General features: G+C 50.9%; 5 protein-coding genes across 5 annotated transcripts; 3 read left to right on the top strand and 2 right to left on the bottom strand.

Annotated features, from left to right (window-relative positions):
• Nucleotides 1-1,176: 1,176 nt before the first annotated feature.
• On the bottom strand, nucleotides 1,177-6,586 carry L3040_009286 (uncharacterized protein; the record flags this gene model as incomplete). Its single annotated transcript, XM_066155922.1, has 5 exons — nucleotides 1,177-2,262; nucleotides 2,315-2,812; nucleotides 2,930-5,326; nucleotides 5,390-6,066; nucleotides 6,127-6,586. 5 exons carry the CDS (start codon nucleotides 6,584-6,586, stop codon nucleotides 1,177-1,179), a joined length of 5,118 nt encoding a protein of 1,705 aa, XP_066010203.1.
• Nucleotides 6,587-8,363: 1,777 nt separating this feature from the next.
• L3040_009285 (uncharacterized protein) lies at nucleotides 8,364-8,951 on the top strand (the record flags this gene model as incomplete). The annotated part of the gene is made up of 4 exons (XM_066155921.1): nucleotides 8,364-8,384; nucleotides 8,476-8,537; nucleotides 8,728-8,802; nucleotides 8,879-8,951. 4 exons carry the CDS (start codon nucleotides 8,364-8,366, stop codon nucleotides 8,949-8,951), a joined length of 231 nt encoding a protein of 76 aa, XP_066010202.1.
• Nucleotides 8,952-12,388: 3,437 nt separating this feature from the next.
• Nucleotides 12,389-13,295, bottom strand: L3040_009284 (uncharacterized protein; the record flags this gene model as incomplete). The annotated part of the gene is made up of 2 exons (XM_007290340.1): nucleotides 12,389-13,008; nucleotides 13,067-13,295. The coding sequence occupies 2 exons, from the start codon at nucleotides 13,293-13,295 to the stop codon at nucleotides 12,389-12,391; spliced, it is 849 nt and encodes a 282-aa protein (XP_007290402.1).
• A 3,151-nt stretch (nucleotides 13,296-16,446) lies between these two features.
• On the top strand, nucleotides 16,447-17,072 carry L3040_009283 (uncharacterized protein; the record flags this gene model as incomplete). Its single annotated transcript, XM_066155920.1, has 4 exons — nucleotides 16,447-16,458; nucleotides 16,510-16,561; nucleotides 16,650-16,959; nucleotides 17,018-17,072. 4 exons carry the CDS (start codon nucleotides 16,447-16,449, stop codon nucleotides 17,070-17,072), a joined length of 429 nt encoding a protein of 142 aa, XP_066010201.1.
• A 2,277-nt stretch (nucleotides 17,073-19,349) lies between these two features.
• Nucleotides 19,350-21,501, top strand: L3040_009282 (uncharacterized protein; the record flags this gene model as incomplete). The annotated part of the gene is made up of 3 exons (XM_007290342.1): nucleotides 19,350-19,557; nucleotides 19,613-19,917; nucleotides 20,158-21,501. 3 exons carry the CDS (start codon nucleotides 19,350-19,352, stop codon nucleotides 21,499-21,501), a joined length of 1,857 nt encoding a protein of 618 aa, XP_007290404.1.
• Nucleotides 21,502-22,235: the final 734 nt, after the last annotated feature.

Genomic DNA, 22,235 nt, shown 5'->3' with positions numbered 1-22,235 from the left:
GGGCAAGACAGACGAGATTACCAGCAGGAATACCAGACGAGCGCAAAAGTGAGTCTGCCATCACTCCACTCCACTACCGTACGTCTATGATCTACGAGAGAGCTCTGTTGCTGCCCCAGTAAGTACGTAGCTCTGCGACGGACGGCCCAACCCTGACGGAACCGTCGAGACTAAAAAGGGTATACAGTACCGGTAGTAAAAGGGGCATTCTGCTCACTGCTCACCGCTCACCGCTCACGTCTCCTCCGAGTGGCACATACCGGTTACCCCATCGGCAAACAGACACTCTCGAACCACCAGCACAGCTTTTCAGTCCGCCGCCCTTGAACGTGTTCGTGTTTCTCACGTGTACAGCCGTGCGCGTCGACTGGATTCGCACCCCCGTCCACCCCCGTCACGTGGCGGGCGTGCTGCTGCTACACAGGGAAGGCCAGCGAGCGACCTACGATCGGATGGATCTTGAAGCGCCCGGAGAGGGGAGATAGCGGTAGTAGGGGAGAGGGCCGGTGATTTGACGCGGATCCTTGGGAGTCCGGACCGAGCAGGGCCTCTGAGCAGGCAAGCTTTGGGAGAGATGTACTGAGCGGCGGCTACCTGAAGGACTGGTCTGCCTCAAAAGCTCTGTAGGGAGCGACCGCCTGAGAATAAACTACTACATGTGCCCTTTTGGATCTTGAATTGAGAGTTTTGGTGAAGGATGGCTTGGGGTATCTTCCGTGTTAGTGGTGGACATGTCGTTGGGTTCGTTCTCTAGACAGAACCGAGTGGCCAACGACACGTGACTCAACTATTTGCCTCCAGCGACCTGGAGTTCTCGGCGAGGCATGTTTTATCTGATAGCTGTGGAAGTAGAAGTTGCGTCGGAGGAGGCGAACGGATGTCAGTCGCTCTTAAGAAATGCCACCTTTGCAAGTGAAAGCAGGTGATTCCGTGCTAATTCTGTCATTCAACATGCTACAGCATTCAAGTCGTTCCAAGAAGTCGCTGCAACGCTGGTATCAATCAATATCCGCGGCCGTCCATACCATCAAACTTGTACCTTCAACCCAAAGATCTGAAAGCTCTGAAAGCCCAGCCAAACGCTATGCCCATCAACTCCTAGAGCCAGTATGCAAACGTACCCAAAAAGAAGACAAAGTCATCCACCGTTGCAATCCCACAAGCATATGTATCCATTCATGTTGGCATCATGCCAATACCACCGCCCCCTCTTCCTCCATAATTCCTGATGTCCGGACCGCTGGACTGCTTGCCTGCCCGGGGCTTTCTTGTATAACTACTTTTCCTCACGCCCGAGGTGCTTGGACCAGAAGTAGATCCGATGCTGGTCCTTACACTTCGTGCACTGTAGTTCTTCCTTTTCGTACCTCTCCCTCTTCCCTTGCCTCGAAAGCTACTTCCAGAACGACTCCTAGAGCCTGCAGATTTGCCACCATTTTTGGCCCGAGTTGGATTCGACGCAGTAGGTCTCCCAGAAAAGTATTTGGACTGGTGTTCTGCCTGCAAGATGGCAGCTTCGATATCAGGATCCATTTGTTCAGAGTCTTCTTCTTCTTCTTCTTCTTCTTCTTCTTCTTCGTCTTCTTCGTCTTCTTCGTCCGTGACAAGGTCTATGACATTGGCGTGGTTCTCGTCAATATCTAGATCTTGATCATGACCTCCACTCATGATATCGTTGTAGTGCTTAAAGGTACTTTGAATGAGGGGAATAAATTTCCCGCCGAACTTTTTGACTTTCTCGACGTCTATCCCACGTATTTTACGCATGGTATCTGTGGTGATTGTCCAATTGATTGCCATTTCGCGCAACTGGGATTCCGTGAAATAGGGTTTGCGTCCGCCATCTGCATTTCGAAGTTTCTCCTCTATCTTTTTGGCTTCCTGTACAAAGCCATGCACCAATTCGCGATGAATATCAGGAAGGGCAGCCATGCGCAGATCGTTTGTGATCGGGCCCCCAGAGACCTCCTCTCGCCATCTTCTTGAATCCTGTACTGACTCAATAGCGTCTTCTTCCTCAAAATACTCGTCGTCGTCGTCGACGAAGTCATCCGCAGCATATCCACCTTCGATGGGATTGCTATACTTGCTGGTCAACTTATTCCTTCGCGAGGCAGGAGAAATCGGAGAAGTTAGCATCGTCGATGGTGGATATCTTGTACTGCTCTTTGCCTTTGTCTTTGTTGGAGGGGCTCGAGCAACTTGAACTTGAAGATATAACTTCCGTGATCCTCTCAGAAAATCGTCACAATTTGGCCCCAGCTTGAAAAGAATGAGTATGTATAGATTCATCATCAGCGTGTTGAGGACTTACGTGCACATAGTCTGTTGGAAACCCACTCTTGTTCCAGACACTCTTCTCTACCAATGCCTGCTCATTGACGAGGCGATAAAAGAGACGTTCAACATCACCACGATCCATCTTGTTAGCCATTCCAAACTCCTCATGTTCACCTGGACCTCCCTGCTTGGTCAATTTTGATTTGGCGCCAGCAGCGCCTCGTAAGATGTCCACGCAGGCAAGGATGGTGAAAGAGTGGTGTTGAACATGCGTGACAATCTTCAGCGCGGCCTTTGCATACTCCGTATAGTCGACGTCGTCAAAAACAGCGTCGGAACAGCAGTTATCACAAGATTGTCGGCAGTCCTCTCTAGAGAACTTCTCGCCAAAGTAGCGTAGGACTTGTGACCTGCGACAGTCCGTACGGTTCTCACAGTACCCAACCATGTTCTTGAGCATATTTCGCTGCCTGTTCTTCTGATCCTCGTTACCTTCGCTGTCTTCAATGAACTTCTTCAGGGTGGAGGTGTCCTGGTAGCCGAAGTAAAGATAGCAGCCGGACCTTTTACCATCTCTTCCGGCCCTTCCAGTTTCCTGATAGTAGCCCTCGAGGCTTTTCGGTACAGATGAATGGATAACAAACCGTACATCAGGTTTGTCAATGCCCATGCCGAAGGCAATTGTAGCAACGACGACTTGTATCTTACCAGTCTGCCAATCCTGCAATACAGTAGCTTTATCCTCTCGATTCATACCAGCATGGTAGTGGTATGCTCTAAGATTATGCTCATTTGCCAGTTTTTGAGCCAAATCTTCACAACCTTTTTGGGACAAGGCATAGATGATGCCAGTCTGGTTTTTATACGTATCCCTGACAAGTTCCACGATTTCTGTGACCATTTTGGCTAGAACCCCTTTCCCCCTTTTCAGACGCACTTCATAATACAAATTTGGCCTGTTGAAGCTTTGGGTAAATACGGGGCATCCTTTCATGCCGAGATTTGTCATGACATCGTCTTTCACATTGCTGGTAGCAGTGGCAGTCAGTGCCATGAGTGGGACTCTCGGGAAATCACTTCGTAACCGGCCAAGAGCCACGTAATCAGGTCGAAAGTCGTGCCCCCACTGGCTCACACAGTGTGCTTCATCGATGACGATTCTGGCAAGCTTCCCTTTCTTGTATAAGCGTGTCAGTGCCGCTATCATCGGCGGACTTTTGTTGATCATCTCGGGCGTAATGTAGAGTAACTGTATATACTGCTCTGGGTTTTCCTCCCTTAGGGCACTCCAAATGTCGCTTTTAACTTCAGAAGGAGAATCACTATTCAAAGTAGCAGCCTGGATCTTCTTTACCAGAAGATGCTGGACTTGATCGTTCATGAGACTCAGAAGTGGCGAGATAACAAGAGTCACGCCTCGTGTCTTTCCTGAATTGACAACGGCTGGTAGTTGGTAGCATAAAGATTTTCCACCTCCAGTAGGCATTAGAACAAAAGCATCCTGCCCGCTCAAGGTGGCGTTGATAGCATCGATCTGATGGCGACGAAATCCCTTCAGTTTGAAACGTTCCCTCAGTACTGTTTTGACGTCCTTGGACCAGGGGTGGTGGAACATGCTGTTTTGATCCTCCACATGCGAGTACATCGTTTTCTCCTCGACCGCTCGACCTTTTTTCGTAGGCCTTGGAAGGCTCAAAATAGTCTCAGATAGAGCGAGACGCGTTGTTGGAACGGGTGTAGGGAAAGAGATAGATTGTCGCTTCTCGACGGCCTGGGCGAGTTCCTCAAAGTCGTCATCATCGCCGCTATCTCCATAGTCATCTTCAGCTTCACCGGGCACCTCTTCTTGGACCCTCGAAACATGCTGCTGTAACGGCTCTTCTGCGAGCAAGTCACCAAGCTCAGCGTCCTCGTAGTCCTCGTAGTTCAAAGGTGTCGATTCGCAATAAAAGTTCGGCTGTTTCACACGCTCGGGCGAGGGCCATTTCGTCCGAGCGGCCGCAGGCTGCGGTGCGTTTGAGGTCGATGGCCTGTTTTGGTACCGTAGAGGAGATGGGGAGCCGTATCCCTTTTCTGTGGTCGAGAGGCCTGCCAATCCAAATTTGGATGAAGAATGAGGTGGAAAGTCCTTCGCTGAACGGGAATTGGAATTTGCTGCTGAACTAGGCGGTACCGAGGGAAATTGAGTCTGCATGATGACTTGGGCACTTCCAGTAATGCTAGATCCAGATGGCAGTGGATCAATAGTCTCTTTCTTCTTTGAGATTACCGATGGGTCCTGTTGTTCGACCTCTGATCCTGTCCCAAATCCATCCTTGATCGCCCCTGACTTGTGCAAAAGACCCGCCACATTTTTCTCGATTCTTTTGATGTCTCCTGTAACTAAACATTGTCGTTCTTCTTCCTCACTTGCGTCGGAACCAGCTTCCAGGAGCTGATAAACCTGCCGAGCAAGGCTTTTCTTCTCCTCCATCAAATTTTTGTATCTTACCCCAATTTCTTTGAGTGCGGAGTATGACTTGAGCACATCTAACAAAGCCGTCCGTTCATCCCTGAGATGAGCTGGAGCCGTCTCTTCGTCGTCTATGTATGCCATTACAGCGACAGCATTCTGAGCAAGCAGGAGCTGCACACGCTGGTGGTACAGGTCTATTCTCGAAGGCTGAGCAAGATACATCAATGCTAGTCTCCTGTCATCCACCCCCAAAGAGGCACTCGGAGTCTGCTGGCTTGAAGGCTGCTGTATAGTCTGAGTCGCAAGTTTCAACTTCGTTGGCGAGCTGCATTGTAGTTGCGATGGCACATTTTCGGGTTTCGCTGACACGTTCCGTGATATAGGTCGCAAAGGACTTCCAGTTCTGGGCTTCGAGTCTTTTTCATCTCTCATTCTACAGTCGACCTGTTCGATCGTTATATTGTCCATTCTCGGATTTACTCGTGGGCTGAAAGCTCGAGGGCTATCTTTAACTGGCACTCGCGGGGAGCAGCTAGCTTGTCTCTCGACATCTGAGTCACAACCGTCGTCCTCAGAATCTTGAATGACGGTCTGCCCTGGGCGCTTGAGTGTCTTTTGTGGCGTCTGGGGCGCAGCAATTGAAGGAGATTTTACCTTTCGCGATGGCGAAGCTGCAACTTGGACCTTAGGCCCCGGACTCATGGTAGGCGAGGGTCTTTGGGAAGCAGAGAGGAAATCGTAGCCTCCGGGAGCATGTCTTGATGGACCATCACTGACAGATGGGACTCTGCTGATTCTCGCTCGTGTCCGAGTTTCTGTTCTGCTGATAGTCTCTGTCAACCGGACCTCCTGTCCAATTTCTTGCGCGACCATTGACACTTCGATGCTCGGCCTCACGGATTCGAGAGAGGATTGATGTTGCTGGGATGGTACTATATCGTCAATATCCACAAATCCATCTGCGCTCGTGTAGTCGTTCCTATCTTTCTTCGTATATTGCTGCTCGTGGGCGTTCGTCCTTTTTGAGCGTCCAGGCGACATTTCAAGGCTCTTCCGTTTCTTCGAAGGTTGGAGCCGCGGCTCAGGCCGTGAAGCTGAGTCCTCCTTCCATAGTCGTTGGGGCTCCCCAAATACTTCTACCGAGCTGCTGGACCCGGGAGCTTGGATTTCGCAGTATTCTTCACCAGTGAGATCTACAGATTCAATCGTCTCGAGCGTTAGTCCCGTCTGTACGCGAGGAGTTTGTCTGGGGGTTTGTGGAGTCTGGAAAGCCCCTCTTCGAACACTCGGCGGCAGCGTCTTCTTCGGGGGCTGTCTCGAGGAAGGAGTGCCTGCAAACCATTAGACCGTCTTAACCAAATACAATAGTTCAGGTCGTTTATGAAACTAACCATGATCGTTGTTGTCTTTCAAAAAGTTTGTATAGCTCCTGGTAAGGGACGCAGATGATGCGGTAGATGATGTGGTAGATGCCGGAGTAGCAAGCTGATGCTGGCTCATGAGACCAGGTCTCGTTGATTTATTTGCCGATTTGAGCCCCCCCATTGACTCGTCCGTTAAGGCTTGACTGGGGTCCTGCCGGTATGTTCTTGCAACAATCGATGGTGGAAGGGCCGGTCGGGCAAATGCTTGAACGACATCGACCGGCCGTGGGATTCGTTGGGGTCGAGTCGGACTCGGCAGAAACCTCGGGTTTTCTTCCTCTTCTTCTGTTTCCTTCTCTACCGGGCTTGCGTTCACAAGTCCTGCGGTCGTCGAATTGGTTGAGACTCGGGCGTGGGCGCCGGAGGGCGGAGCGACTCTGTGCGATAACAACCAAGTAATGTGCGTGTCGAGATTATGCCGAGTCATGAGGACTGATAGAAGCGAGCATATCCAGATGAGTCCATTGGCATATTTCCAGGGCCTTGCAGAACCTCGAGTGAAGTTGTCGCGATGTTTCTATCCGGGTGGCTTCGCGTCAAGCGCGTTTTGGGGAGACGCTAGCCACGTGACAGCGTGGATATTAGGTAATCCAAAAGATTCATGTTGATGCCCAGAAAATGAGCAGAGGTTGACTGTGTCCTTGTACAGACTCGAGTTTGAGGGGTTACAAAGAAAGCCACCGTGGGGGCTCCCAGGTATTATACATTATGCTTATTGAGATATTATGTAATGCACGTCGCCGTGGCCGGCGCGGGCCGGCAGAGGCGCCTCAATCATAAGAGGTCCTCCAGCTCCTGCATGCATTTCCATTTCGTTAATATCACTTGATCGGCGCATCGGTGGCAGCTCTACCCATGCAGTGCCGTTGGACTCACGTGCAGGGGGAAGAGGTATCGGTACCCGAGTGGCGACAATCACTCAAGCGAGTACATATATTGGTATGTACATAAATATGTATATATATCTGTACTTACGGCTCTTGCTTGATAAGAGTGGCGAAGTCGGTGATACGTTCACATCCATCGTGGCAGTCCACGTTCAATACAACGAAGAAAGCAGCAATTCTTTATCTACAGGAAATTACTTGAACCATAGTTTGTCCATTATTGACTTCCGACTATCTTATTATTTTTATTTCAAAGAATTCCATAAGAAGTATACATGGAAACGTTTAAGTGATGGGACAGCCCATTGAGACAGGTTCCTAGATATCCGTAACTTGCTCTCCAGCCGAGTGTTTCGACATTATGGACTTTTAAAGCTAGCTGCTATCTTACCAAGAGAGTGTACATAGCTGCGTGGAAACCTTTCACCGCCGTCACTCACTCACTGTACGAATCCCGAGTCTGGGGTGAGAAGCGCTATCGCTTCTGATCTTCGCAATCTCAATTGTCAAGTCAACGACTGCCCCGAGTATCACAGCCGCAAAATGGCATACCAGTCCATCTTCAGACATTGCTCCCTTCTCGGCCAAAGCCACCAGCAGTCCTGTCTCGTTTGACCATCACGTCCTTGTTAAGTCACTACTCAAGCTAAACCTTGGCCACCACAGCAGCAATACACACCTTCTCACCGTACACCTGCCCTTTCTGAGCCTATCACCATTCTCATGTTGGCTTTTGCCTCAACTCTTCAAAAACATGCAGAAAGCCTAATTATTTATTTCCAGTCCTTCGCGACTGACGAGGATAACCCACTAGTAGCTGCAAATATTGAGACAATCGATCGAGGAAGAACATCCAGGATTGTCCGCATAATTCCCAAACAAGTACCGATGGAAACCGCCTCGCTTTACGTCCTGACAGGCCAAAGATGGCTTGGCTGGATATTCCTCGAGGCTCTGCGCCGGAATTGGCTGATACATACAATAGATGGTAGGATCTCTGGAACCGACGTCTTGTGGTCGCGGCCGGCATAGTAAGATCAACTGAAAACCCACCGAGGAGCAAATTTCAACAAACAATCTCTGGGTGGGAAAGTTCTATCAGGCGATCTGAATGAATCTATCAAATCAGGGTTTTCCAGTGGAGCTGCGTGTGTACGCTGACGTATCATGGCGTGCGTCCAGCCAGTGAGACGGTGAGAAAGGCCTGTGGTGAGCAGGCACGTTCTGTATAAATGCTACCACATCATGCCCAAGATGTTGAGTTCGTGGCGATTGCAAGAACTCAGAGAATTCAAAGCCACACCTTCCGCCTGAATCATGTCCATGTCCGACAGAAAGGTAAGAGACGTCCACAGATCTCTTGATATGTGTAACTCCGATACCAATCATCCCCTCACTTGCACTAACTTCTACCCTTTCCAATGGCCAGAAAGTCATTATCCGATATGAGAGTATCGATGCATACAATGCAGCCCGAGAAGATGTACACAAGTGCGTACCTTCCTTTTCTTCCCACCATCCATCCATCTATCTTGGAAACTACGCCCAAAAAAAACGCCCCCACCCCACCCGAGTTTTCTTTCGCGTCTTCCACTCCAACCCACGACGCATATCATCATAATTCAATATCATCTGGTTTTTCGTAAGACTGATACTTCCTCCCCCCCTTTCCCCCCCATAGGATCGTCAAAGACGACACGGACGGGGCCCAAATTCTCAGCACCAGGATGCTTCCGCCATCCGACCGGCCAACGGCGTAAGAACCCACCCACCCACCGGTGTGCTGTTTACATTCATGTCGATCTACATCTTCTGATTCTGCCGGCGCACAGGGCGCTGTCTGAGGATGCGATCAAGAAATTGGGAGAGCTCAGCGGGGTCATCGTCCAGAACCAGGAGGATTAAAGGGAGGAGGGGGGGCTGGCCATGGTTCGGGCCTCACTCGTGCCATGAAATCGCCCTGGGGGAAAGGAAGGAATTGATGGGAATCAGAAGTCAGATGGGAGTTTTCACGTAGTACGAATGATGAATGTTGGTCATCTGAACGAATCGCTTCTCTTTACCTACCTACCTACCCTCGTGTTGTATTGATTGCACTTTAGCAACACCGTATACGCATGCGGCATCATGGTATAGGCTGGCTGCCTGCGGTATGAAAAGAAATGCGTCTGTGATCCACGCGGAAACGGGAGTTGAATCTGTGGACTGCGGAAGATGCTCAGATCTTGTTTCGACATGGAGAGAGAGAGTACCAGTCCGAGTCCTTCCTGTTGTATGTAAGACTTCCTGCAACCAACGAGTAGCTGTGTACCTAGGTAGGTAAAGGTTCTGGAGGATGGGTTTCTAACTTTCAAATCATCGGCAATAGCATCCGAAAGATAGACGAACATGAAACTGCCTCTCGAAGAGCAAGGCGTCGAGTCCACCGAGCGTCAAGAAGTTTTTCTATGTAAAAGAAGAGACGATTCAAATTCAGAGAAGGTCACTACGTCGTTGATGGAGTCCAAGCGAGAATGCGGGCTGGCTGCACATCCATTCCAGAGGTTTCGGATGTCTGAGATCCTGGGTACGAATACATAATTCCCTCCGGTCTGCAACAAAACTCAGCGCACTGACTTATGCGAGGCATATAGTATATATATATATATAAATATACTATATATACTATATATACTGTACATACCTGCAGATACTTCCGGAAACCCTGCATGCAGCAGCAGCAAGCCTGCATGCTGTGGAACTCGGCCGATTTGGCCTCGACCACCCTACCTACTCCGTACAATCACGGCATCTCATGTCCCTCTACAGAAAATGACACCCGCCTGCCACCCCGCGGGTGGAAATTGGTGGCGCACTCACATAATACCTCCGGTGTCTTGATGTCGACGTCGTCTCTTCACAGGCCCGGAGGGAATTCAACACAGGAGCTTCCTACCTTTCCACCACACGCCATGCAACACGCCATGAGAGGGGCCTTTTGCACACAGACACTGTCTTGAATAGTCTGCTGTAAAAAAGATGCTACGTTTTGGCGCGCGCGATCTGGAGGCTCTATCTAGCAGCCCGCCAAGCCTTGGTGATATCGTCTAGTCCTGACGCGACGTAGCCACCCAGACTTTGATTGTTGTTGCTTGTATAGCTCATGATGATGGTCCCTGGGTAAGAGCAGCAGGCAAGGCTTACTTACTTATTTATGCATGGCCCTTCCAAAAAGGGTTGGACGTCTAGCCCTGGTGCTACATCAGACCCCGATAGGGCTGTGCTGAAGCGTGACGATGGAGCTATTGACTATGAAGTAAATCCCAAAGTGAATCGAGTATATATAGCAAGCCGTAGAGCAAGCAAGCATTTTTAGCAAGGCTTCTTTTCTGCCGGCCTGCAAATAAACACGTCCCGGAACTGGAACCATGACGATTGCGGAGCCACACTAGCTGAGTAGCTCCTATAGCTTCTTCACACTATGACCGGAGACATCATCATCCGATAGAAACTAGAGAAAGCCCCGAGAGACACACAGAACTACCGTACTCAGTATGACATTGACGGTGGACAGAAGAACCTACAAAGACTAGCGATATGTATGTCTGTATATATATCTGTTACGACAGGAACATAAGAACAAGAGAGCCTTCTCCCCTCTTCCCCTTCCTTCCTTTCTCCCTTTCTTCCATTCTCTATCCTTCTTTCCTCCGTTCAAAAAAGAAAAAAAAAAGAGCCAGCTTTCCCCCCCATCAAAGGATTTACAGGCGCGAGATGTACTGTACATATCGATACTATCTATTCGACGACGACAGCATGGCTCTCCATCACAACCCAAAGAAGAGGAAATCATCAACAATATCAACATCAATAAACACAACAGCAGCAACATCAATCCAACAACCCCCTAGCGATAGTCCCCACTTGCATTTCAACTACCCCTCCAAGAAACCGACGAAACGACACCCCCACCCCCACCATCATCATCACCACCACCACATCAACCCCTCCAACTCCTCCAAGCCCAGCACCATTGACGTAAACATCAACACAGCCTCCTCCTCCTCCTCCTCCTCCCTCCACCCCCCCAACTTGCAAACCATAACCCAGAGCAAGAACGACTACGACCTAGCCTTCTACCACCCCCACGGAGAAGCGCGAGGCCCGGCGGCGACGGAGCGGCAGAACAACAAGTCGATTGCGATGGGCAGGGACAGTGGAAAAACGGAGTTGGATTACTTCGACCTTAATAGGAACACCTCCAATAGTAACAACCTGGGAAGCTTCGGCGGCAACCCCAGACGCAGCAGCCGCGAGAATCAGAATCTGCCCCAGGCTGGAAGAGGAGGGCGAGGCGCAAGAGGAGGAGGAGGAGGAGGAGGAGGAGGAGGAGGAGGAGGAGGAGGAGGAGGAGGAGGAAGCGGAAGAGGAGGTGGAAGCGGAAGAGGAGGTGGAAGGCGAAGCGCGACGATCATGAGAGTGGAGACTCGGAGTTGGGAACCGGACTCACTACCAAGCTCGGTATTTCTTTCCCCCCTTCCCCCTTCGCCCTCCCTTCCCACGCATACATGCATGCATGCATTCATTCATTCATACATCCCAGCATATCTCCCAACTCTTCCATTTTTTATTACACACAAACAACACAAGCAACACAAGCAACACAAACAACTTGAACAACACAAACATACAAACACACACACACACACACACATATCTTTCTCAGGAACGTCAAACTAAGATAGCCTGCCTACCCGGCCAAGAACACGCTTCGGGCCGCGACGACGCAGGACAAGCCCCGGGAGGGCGGCGCCCAGCCACATCTACCCACGCCGCCGTCCAAGATGGAACTCCTCTGCGCGCGCGTCACCGACGGGCAGGGTACCGACAATTGGGGGCAACTGATGGAGGAGTGGATCGCGGCCCTGTTCGTCTTGCATCCGAACTGTGTGTGAGCTACTTTTGCCTTTGAAGTGAAGATCCGAGGGCCATGAATTCTGGGGACTTATTTTCGGGTGGAGATTCTGTGGATTTGGATCACAATGAAGGTGCATGTGGAATGATGGAGAGGTGCTCTATGAGAGCGGGATATGGGAAGCACAGGTCATTTCACAAGTCTAAGAATCGGTGGAGCAATGAAATTGTTCATTAATAGCTCCCATTTCGCAGGAGCTAGAACCAAAGAAACGCCCCGGGTATGACAGTACATTTACTCAACAGGATACCATCAACAAAGATCGAACAAGAGCCATGCGTCTCACTGGCCCCAGAGTTGGGACCGAGAGTCTCTAAGCATTGACTATCAGGTCCACAAGTAGCTCCGCATATCCATATCGACATGACGGGGTCGTATAACTAGACTCTTAGATGGTGAGGGCGACAGCCAGACCAGCAAGGATGGCGAAACAGCTGACCACGTTGACACCAGCGTTTCCGGTGACGGTGGCAGGAGTGTATGAGGACATTGGGGGAACGCCGGTGCCGGTCGGCATGTAGACAACAGTGGTGTTGGCAACAGGGTAGGCAGCTGGGGCAGGGTGGACGGGAGGTGCTGGGTAGGCGGCAGGTGGGTTGACTGGCGCAGCTGGGACACCAGGGGCTGGGTAGACGGGAACGTCTGGGACGGCAGCAGGTGGGGGAACGGCGGCGTAACCCTCAGGAGCCGGAGTGGCAGCAGGTGGGGGAACGGCGGCGTAACCCTCATGAGCCGGAGTGACAGCAGGTGGGGGAACGGCGACGTAGCCCTCATGAGCCGGAGTAACAGCGGGAACCGGAGTAGCAGCGGGAGCAGAGGGAGGCGAAGAGGACGAGGAAGCTGCGGCGGCCGCAAGTCCGGTGATGTGGAAAGGGAAGGAAAATTGGAAGGTTGGCTCAGGGAGCGAAGCGGTGGAATCAAGGGTGATCTTGAATCCGTAGGTTGCGAACGATTGCAAGTCCGTGGGCACAGTCCAGGAGAACTTGCCAAGGGCTTGGTCGATAGAAGCTGCGCACACGGTTAGTATCAGGCTTCGAATCCACGAGAGAGAGCTGATGCTACGAACCAGCGACGACGAGGCCGAGCTCGAGGGTGCTTGGGGTAGCTCCTTGGAGGAGCTGGATAGTGACGGGTCCAGTGTAGACCGTCGATGTCTGCCAGGTGATGTCGAGCACCGAGCCGGCAGCGACCTGTTGGTTCTGGGTTGGGGTGTACATGGCAGCGAAGTCGGCCGTCTGCGCCATGACCGACGAGGCCATGGCCAGAATGGCCGCAGATATGGTGGAGTAACGCATGTTGAGAGGTATTATCTGGATAGAGAGTATCTAAAACAAAAGAATGGCACGTATCAAAAGGATACAAAGCTGTTGTTGGGGAGGGAAAGATTAAGACCGAAAGTGTGAGATGAAGGAGAAGGGTAAAGAAGAGGGTGAGGAGGGTGATCAGAGAGATTGAAAGCTATATACGGGACTCATTGACCCAAAACAAATTGGCGGCCCCACTCCCCCTTGGCGGTGGCTTGGCGGTGGGTTTATTATTATTAGAGAAGGACATGCATAGCATTGATTAATGGAAATTGATTGTGTATTGATGGTCCTCGATTCGATACCTGGGCTGATGAAAAAGTTACGGTGCCGGCCTGCCCGTCCCCCCAGCCGAGGGGGAAGGGGGGGGGGGGATTTCGTGATTGGACCCCTTACTGCTATTCTATGGGTTGATGATCTCATTGGTGCGGTGCGGGATCCATAATTAATCTCCCGCTGGCATTCTTCGGACGGGGGGGGGGGGGGGGGGGGGGGGGGTGGGGAATGGGAGGGACTAAAGGAGACTAGTGGGGACTGGTAGGGACTAGGAGGGACTAAAACACCTTGGCGGGCTGGATGGCAGTTTCCCAGTCCTGGACTAGTACCAGAGGGTCGTAGTGCCTCGTTGTTGTACGGTGCCCGGTGTGGTGCACCCAGTGTCAAGTCCATCGAGCGCCGATCCGTCGGGACATACGGTACGTACTACGGTAGTACTACGTCCTTACTAACTACCTAGTAACGTCGGCGAAGGACGACGAAGGACGAAGAAGGACGAAGGAATGTCATATAGCTTACAAATCGGTCGTGCAACCGTGATATCGGAAATACTACATACGTCGTACGTCCCGGTAAGTACCATCACTCAGTTGCTCACTTCCCGTCAAGTCTACCTTCCCACGTGCACGTTCCGTCCGTCCTGCAGATACAGTACAGTACCGGTACAGCACTGTACAGTACTCACCAACAAGGTTTTTCTCTCGGTCGCATCTGTGGACCGATTCCTCGCCGTACGGAGGCCGCTTGTTTGACATCGACTCCACTCCTACGGGAGCCCCTTCTCGAAAGGGAGCTGGTCGGGTTGCAGATACAGACGGTCCAGGTAGCAACTTGCAAGGGTAGCATTTCACAATGCGCCGTGCAAGACGGAAACCTTCTCGGAGATCAGACTTCTTGTCTCTCTTTTTTCCACCTGTCTCTCTCTCTTTCTCCCCTTTATGCTTTCTACCCCCACTTATCTTTCCCCTTTTTTTGATTGGCTAGAGGAGGGCCACTTCTTTTGGCCCGTCGAAGCGCGCGGTCGGTGTGGCTTTGAAAAGTCTGAACCTTTTCTTACCCCTATCTTGCGCACTTGCGTACGGACCGAAGAACTAGTGTCTCTTTTTCATTTGATTATTATTATCAACTCTAGCATTGAGTCGCGTCAATTCGAAAGTCTCGGGCTTTAATGTCGATCGACGGGTTGGTAACCGTCCCTTTAGGCGGAGCACAAGGCAGAAGCAGGATTGTACTACTAGTACTCTTTCAGCGATACCGTCAACTATTGAGACGTTTCTTGCACACGCGATTCATTCACAACGCGACAATAGAATTAGACATCTATACGGAACATGAGATCGCGGGAGCTATCGTTTCCCAGAGACCTAATCCTTTTTATCAAACCGCCTATGCTCGCTATCAAATCCATCATCTCTCCTCGTCCATATGGTGCGAGATCCACAGGCCGAAAGTTGTAGAATTACAAAACGAGGCTTAGATAGAAGCATTATCGCATATAGAAAAAAATAATAGAATTGCAAAACGAGGCTCAGATAGAAGCTATATCATATATAGAAAACGCCAGCCTATATAGATACATACCCTTTATAAAATATATTGACGATCCGACACGGAAGTTTCACATGAGGTGTTGTAACAAGTTGAATGCGACGATGCGTTAGCGCAGCTGCTACTATTTATGGAGGTTCAAAGATGCGAGCCTCTTGAACTGGTCGGTGCATTTTTGTTTCAAAAAAAAAAAAAAAAAAACTACGAGTTTATGTTGATCGATGGGTCGGTGTGCGTTGGGGCTAGTGCAAGTAGACAGCCTGATACATATCCGAAGCTGGCAGTTAAGATTTTGTGGAAGGTTTACATGTGGTTGTTGCTACTACGTACGTAGTACTACGTATGTATGTAGTTGCTATGGTAACTTGTCTAAGTTGTCTGATTGTTTTCTAGAATGGAGCGTATAGTTTTTACAGGGCGCCGGCGGGGTTAGAATACTACTACGTACGTAACACAGTATTACTACTACGTAATTGCGTTTCGAAAACTCTGGTAACTCTTGGTTTTTTAGGTTTTTTTTTCCCCCGAGGGAGGTGCGATGTTAAAGAATAACATCATATTTTCTTGTTGGTTTTTCTATTGGGATGTGTGTTGGTAAAATGTATCGCCATAGGGCTGACCGTACTTATGGCTGCAGAATGACCGTGTTGCGGAAGGGTACCAGGAACCGCGCTCCTGCCTCTCCCTAACTTGTCCTCCCTCCGACCAAGGGGTACGACTAGTAGTAGTTACCGGTACCTACGTAGTAGTTGGCTGGCTTGACGGAGTCAATCCATCCACGATCAGCCAGAGTCCAAGAAAACAAACGTCAGCTCATCCAGGTCGATCGTACTCTGTAGATCTCCTAGTACTGTACCTCCTCGATGCATCTATCCAGCACATCCATCCCCTCCGCGCTATGATCGCCGGGATCACTCACTCACCGGTCTTTCCAACTCTCCGCTGCGTACTCGGCTCTCCCGTACGCAAAAGTCTCGTCGCTTTCTGTTCCTTAAGCCTCGCCACGCAGTCTCCGTCACTCGTCTACCTGTTTATCCGGTGCGCAGCGAGTAAGGTAACCTGGCCTCATACTGTACAGTAAAGCGAGGTACTACGTACCTACCTATTCGGTTGTGGTAAAACCAAAACCAAGGTTTGAGGAACGTATGATTAGCGCCTGCGCTTGCGCCATGCATATAGTAGTAGTAGTATACTTTTGCTCGTACGTATCGTATCGAACGCATCGCTCTGGAATTCGCCGACAGGCTTCTTCCATTCGCTCGTTTGACGGTTTGAGTTCACCTGCTATTGAGCGCAGTGTTCTTTTATTATTCAGCTCATGCGCCAGTTTGTAGGCTGGGGTTCCTCTGCGATGTTTGGTACTGTACTCCGTACTCCGTAGAGTCGAATCCAGGGATCCGACCCGAGGGCTGGTTTACTCATATACTACGTACGTACGTAGTACATCACCATCTGCTTTGTTGCAGAGCCAACCCCAGGCCTGGCGTACATTATATCTTATACCCATCACCCATCACCCAGCCCAGAACCCTGGAGACGCGAAGGCACCAGTAGCGACCAAGATCCGAACGAACGTCTCCGGTAACGCCGACGCCGCCGCATGGGGCAAGACCATCTCCGGAAAAGAAAACCCAAGACATGAGCGTATCCCGAGTTCGAGAACCTGGAGGCTGACGAGAGACTACAACGTATATCGTAAGCAGCATCTTTGCTGCCGCCTTCCGAGTGGGAGTGGGTCGGGATGGGTCTCTCCTGAAGAATCTCCCACTGACAGACTTGCAACATACGGATTTACAAAGCGAGGCTTCGGTGAAGGGATCCCAGGACATAGGTGAGTTTCCATTATCGTAAGTGTGCAAATAGATAAACGCTGACTGACGTTTACATAGTTCATTACGAGATCAAGTTCTCACGGATCACTTCTGGCACAACCCGCTCTCCTAATACTTCTCTTGGATCTGCTTGGTAGAGCTCATACTCGTGAACGGGGGCGGTGAGGTAGCAATCGGCGACGAGCACATCAATGCAGTCGCCTTCGCCATCCACTCCGATCGCAAGCACTCCCCCATACTGATACCAAGAGATCTCTATCGTCACAGACCAAACGAGGGAACCGCCAATCCGCAATGCCCGCCCAGAAGTGCCAGGCACGGTTGCTGGTCGATGCGGCGAGCGCGGCAAGTGACCACCAGGAAATCCTGGTCGCAGATGAGGAGGCGAGGCCTACGTACCGGCGGGCTGGAACGCCGGAGAAGGAGTGGCTGCCTGGCTTTTCAGGGGTACCATGATGAGATTTTGGCTGAGACCAACGGGAGTTTCCAATTTCCTCTCGTAGGCGGCTGGCTGGGTGAGTGTGTGTGTTGATCGACTTCGGGTACGATCAGCCCAATCCCGATGGTGCTCCAGGCGAAGAGGTAGGTACTTCTATTTGGGCACGGTCAGATTTGTTAGTAAGGGTGAAACTGAAAGTCGGTCTTGGTGAGTTGATATCGCCCCAAGAAAGAGGTTTGTTTACCTTCCTCCTCTTTCGCTTCGCAAAAAAAATTCACGGAGGCCGATATGTATGCCTGAAGGCCCCTTTCAAAGGAAAGAACTGTTTTGCTATCATTAAGAAGAAGAGTGGCATAACACCGTGCACCTCACGTTGATTACCCCGTGCATAAGCAAAGGAAGGAATGTCCACGAGCGAGACGTGAGGAAAATGAGGAAGTACGCAGTAAACACAGCTCTCAATAGAGTATGCATATGACGACATCGCGGGCAATTAAGTACAAGGATAGGCAGGTATGCATCTTGAAGAAAATTGACCCGCGAGAATTAAGTAATTAGGTATTTGGATGTTATATCCCCCATCTCTTGCTATCTTCCGATTGATTGTGTCGGTATCGCACTGTCGCTTGCATTGCCTCGCCTCTGGTGGGCTACGGAAGGAGTCGGATTCGTGTCGTGTTATTGACTCCGTAGGCGGATCGGATCGGGATCCTATCGCTGAAGAATGTGGAGATGAGATGAGATGAGATGAGATGAGATGAGATGAGATGAGCGACGGATGCGTTGCCGTTTGTTGTTGTTCGTTTTAATGACATCAGCCCTACGGCTTTCCAATCCTGGGAATGTTCTTGTGCCTCCCCAAACGGACAGACACACTGTGTGTTAATTTGTTTACTTTTCGCTTTATCGCTCGAGGGATTGCGCTCCGCATGGCATGGCAGGCAGGTAGGTACCGTAGTTGTAGGAAGCCATCTCCAGCATGGATATTATTGGAGATGGAAGCACGCAATCTGCTTGGGAGGAGCGCTTGGACAGGCTTAATTTCATGTCGTTGGGTCGGACGCGGGACGGGCTCAGCTGGTTCCTGAACTAGCGATGCGCGCCGGCGCATGCAGCGTGCCTGACTACGGAGTACGGACGAGCTGGGCGGCTGGAGGGTGAGATTCAATATCGTGGACGGAAGGGGGGAGATAAAGAGAGGGGGAGAGAGAGAGATGCGATAAACTGATGCTTGATTCCAAGTAAGCGTGTGAAAAAGCCAATGCCAATGTCAATCATTGTCCATGGTCAATGGCTAAGAGGATTCGGAAATATAAATAACAACAAGGTTCGGTAGGCACACTACCGAGCCTCAGCTACCCGGAGGCCCCGTCAGACAACAGTACCTACTCTGTACTCCGTAGGTAGCAGCAGCATCTGACCAGTCAAGCCAGTACAGATGGTTGTACCGGTACAGTAGATGTTCTGACAGTACAAATCCATCCACGTAGAGTAGAGGAGGATCATTCAAATCATTCCATCGCGTCTACGGACTAGAGTGTCAACCAACGACTACTACCGCTACGTAGTAACTGCCCCGTGTCCGTGCCCTCCCCCCAGGTTATCGCCAAGGATACTAAGCACTGCCAAGCATGCCAAGATCCACTTGGCATTTAGATGCCCCCCCCGGCTCTCGCGACTTTTCATTTCGTTCTTCTCCTGCTCTCAATCCTCCTTTCACCTCGTCGTCGATATCGGTATCTTAATCTTCTCTTCTCCGCTAATCCTCCCTCCTTCATTCCCACCTCCTTTTACCTTCTCATCTTCCCTTCATCCCACCACCGCTTCACTCTTTCAGCGGGCGCTCGTTATCCTCGTCTTGACGCCCGATAAACAAACACCACACCACATTACATCACACCACAAAAATCAATAATACTCCACCAGCTTCATCTTCTTCTTCCACTCAAGATGAAGGCTGGAGCACTCGCTGTCGCTGCGGCTTTGGCTATCGGTGCCTCCGCTGGCAAACGAATTGCCGCGCGTCGCTATGCGCACGCTGAATTCCATGAGAGAGCAGTCTACCCGACCGCTGCCTCACTCTCTCCAACCGCCCCGGCTGCTGAGGAGACGTGCGGATGCACTACCATCTACTCGACCTTCACGGGAGAGGGTGTCCGTATGTCGATATAACCCGGGAAAGATTCAGAAAATGCACTTACACTTATTTCCAGTCTACTTTCCTCCAGCCCCCACCATCTACGCTATCAATTCGACGTCGAGCGTAGCTCCTTCTCCACATCCGGCCACCGCTACCCTCCCAAACAATTCAAAGGTCCATGTTTCGACGGAGTATCCTTCTCCAGTCGTCCCAACCCCTATGGCGACGATATGCCCCACCCCAGGTGTTTACACTATTCCAGCTACGACCGTCACTCTGAATGAGTCGACGACTGTCTGCGACGCTACCTCGACTCGTATCCCAGCCGGCAACCATACTGCTGGGGGTGTTACTACGATTGTCAAGACTAATACAACTGTAAGTCGCTCTGGCATTCGCCACTTCCTTCACGTCGGATACTGGGTAGACATTTCGCTAGAGAGCTTGACTCCTTCTGATATCGTCCTGAAACCAAACCGATTACTTTTCAAAATCTTAGTAGGAGCTGTAAAGGTGCTCCAAGTTCACTGACATACTGGGGCAATAACTTGTCGGGAGAAGCTTTTTATCAAAGCAAATATATTGAAGAAATCTTTTGCTGACTTTCTGTTCTTTCAGGTCGTCTGTCCATATGCGACAGTTGAAACTAATTCCGGCGGTGTTGTTACGAGCACCATTTCGACTACCACTTACGTCTGCCCAAGCGCTGGAACTTATACCATTGCCCCCTTCACTACTTCAGTTCCAACCCCGATTGTCTGGGTTTACCCGACTCCAGCTGTATACAATCCAGGAACCTATGTACAGTCAGAGGTAGTAACTACTATCACGGAGACTAATGTTGTTGTATTTTGCCCGTACACCTCCTCCGAGGCTCCGGTCCCAGTCCCGACCTACGTTGCGCCCCCAGTTATCATCAAGCCCTCAACTCCCGAGGCTCCGGTCCCAGTCCCGACCTACGTTGCGCCCCCAGTTATCGTCAAGCCCTCAACTCCCGAGGCTCCGGTCCCAGTCTACACCTACGTTGCGCCCCCAGTTATTGTCAAGCCCTCAACCTCCGAGGCTCCAGTCCCAGTCTCGACCTACGTTGCGCCTCCAGTTGTCAAGCCAACCCCCAGCTCTTCTCCTGCCAAGAGCACCCCTACTGCCTCTCCGAACCCTGGCGGACTCGGAACCTCTGGAAACCAATGGGCCATGACCTATTCGCCATACCAGAACAACGGAGAGTGCAAGAATGCCGCCTCCGTCTCCAGTGATATCGCTACCATTGCCAAGGCTGGTTTCACCACCGTTCGTGTCTACAGCTCTGACTGCTCCGGTCTTGAGAACATCGGAGCCGCTTGCGAGGCCAACGGAATCAAAATGATCCTTGGAATCTTTATCAGTAGCACCGGAATCTCGGGAGCCGCCGAGCAACTCACCGACATTGTCAGCTGGGGTAAGTGGAATCTTGTTGAGCTTATCGTCGTTGGTAACGAAGCCATCTTCAACGGACACTGCTCTGCTGCCGAGCTTGCTGCCTTCATCTTGAGCTGTAAGGCAGCCATGGGTCCTGGAGGATACACTGGACCCATCACTACCACCGAGACCCTCGATGTTTGGCAAAAGAATGCCGCTAGTCTCTGCCCCACCGTGGACGTTGTTGGCTGCAACATTCACCCATTCTTCAACCCAGAGGTCGATGCTGGCTCCGCTGGAGAGTTTACTGCATCGCAACTCAAGATTGTCGACGAAATTTGCCCTGGCAAGTACGGAGTCAACCTCGAGACCGGATGGCCATCCAGCGGATCCTGCAACGGAAAGGCCTGCCCAGGTGTCTCTGAGCAAGCTACTGCCATCAAGGGTATCTCCGCTGCCTGTGGTGGCAGGTCCGTCATGTTCTCCTACGTCGATGACCTCTGGAAGGCGCCGGGTGCGTTCAACTGCGAGCAGAGCTGGGGCTCTATCCATAACTTTGAGTAAATCCTCGCATTCTTGGATGAACTTCTACAGACGGTGAGAATCTCCAGTGTCTTCTTGGAAGGGACCAGCTTGTGTATATGAGGACAGGAAAGTGAAGATCCTTGAGGGATATCAACGATATCGGATTGGGTCTTGCAATAGAATCCGGCAGACGGATTTGATACCCCCAAAAATTTCCACCAAGATGTTTCATGATTGAGGATGTTGGAGATGTGACGCCTGTGATATTATAGGAAATGCAACGCGAGCGGCGAGAATATGGCAGTTGTGGTTTTTCGCCCCCTTCCCCTCTTTTGATTATGGATTCACGGACTCTTCAAAGGCATGATGATACGATAGTGATGTATGCGATGTATCTTTGTTTTTTTTAGTAATGATTATCGACATTTCATCGAGTGAACCAGATTTCCATCCGCGGACTGGTAATAAGTGTGTCATGGAAGTCGGGCGCGGTGGCTCGCTCCTCCTCCTCCTCCTCCGCCACGTAGGTAGTCGTACAATCACTCCGTGCGCAACTGGCCACTGGCCACTGGCCGCTGAACTTCAAAAACCTCTTTCTTTCTTCCTACAGAGGCCACCACGTCCAGAGAGAGGTTCGTCCCATCCATCTTTTCACCCACGCGACCCTGTGAATCACGGGCTCCTTTCCCCACCCCAGTCCCAGTAGAGACGCAGCAGAATCACAGACGACCGGTTGGATTGGCTTAGGTTGGGCTGGATTAGGCTCACTACGG

The sequence above is a fragment of the Drepanopeziza brunnea genome (genome assembly GCF_022702325.1).
Source record: "Drepanopeziza brunnea f. sp. 'multigermtubi' strain 214-2 chromosome Unknown ctg19, whole genome shotgun sequence".
Taxonomy (NCBI): domain Eukaryota; kingdom Fungi; phylum Ascomycota; class Leotiomycetes; order Helotiales; family Drepanopezizaceae; genus Drepanopeziza; species Drepanopeziza brunnea.
Note: the sequence above shows the minus strand (reverse complement) of the source record. Positions and strands in the feature narration are given on the sequence as shown.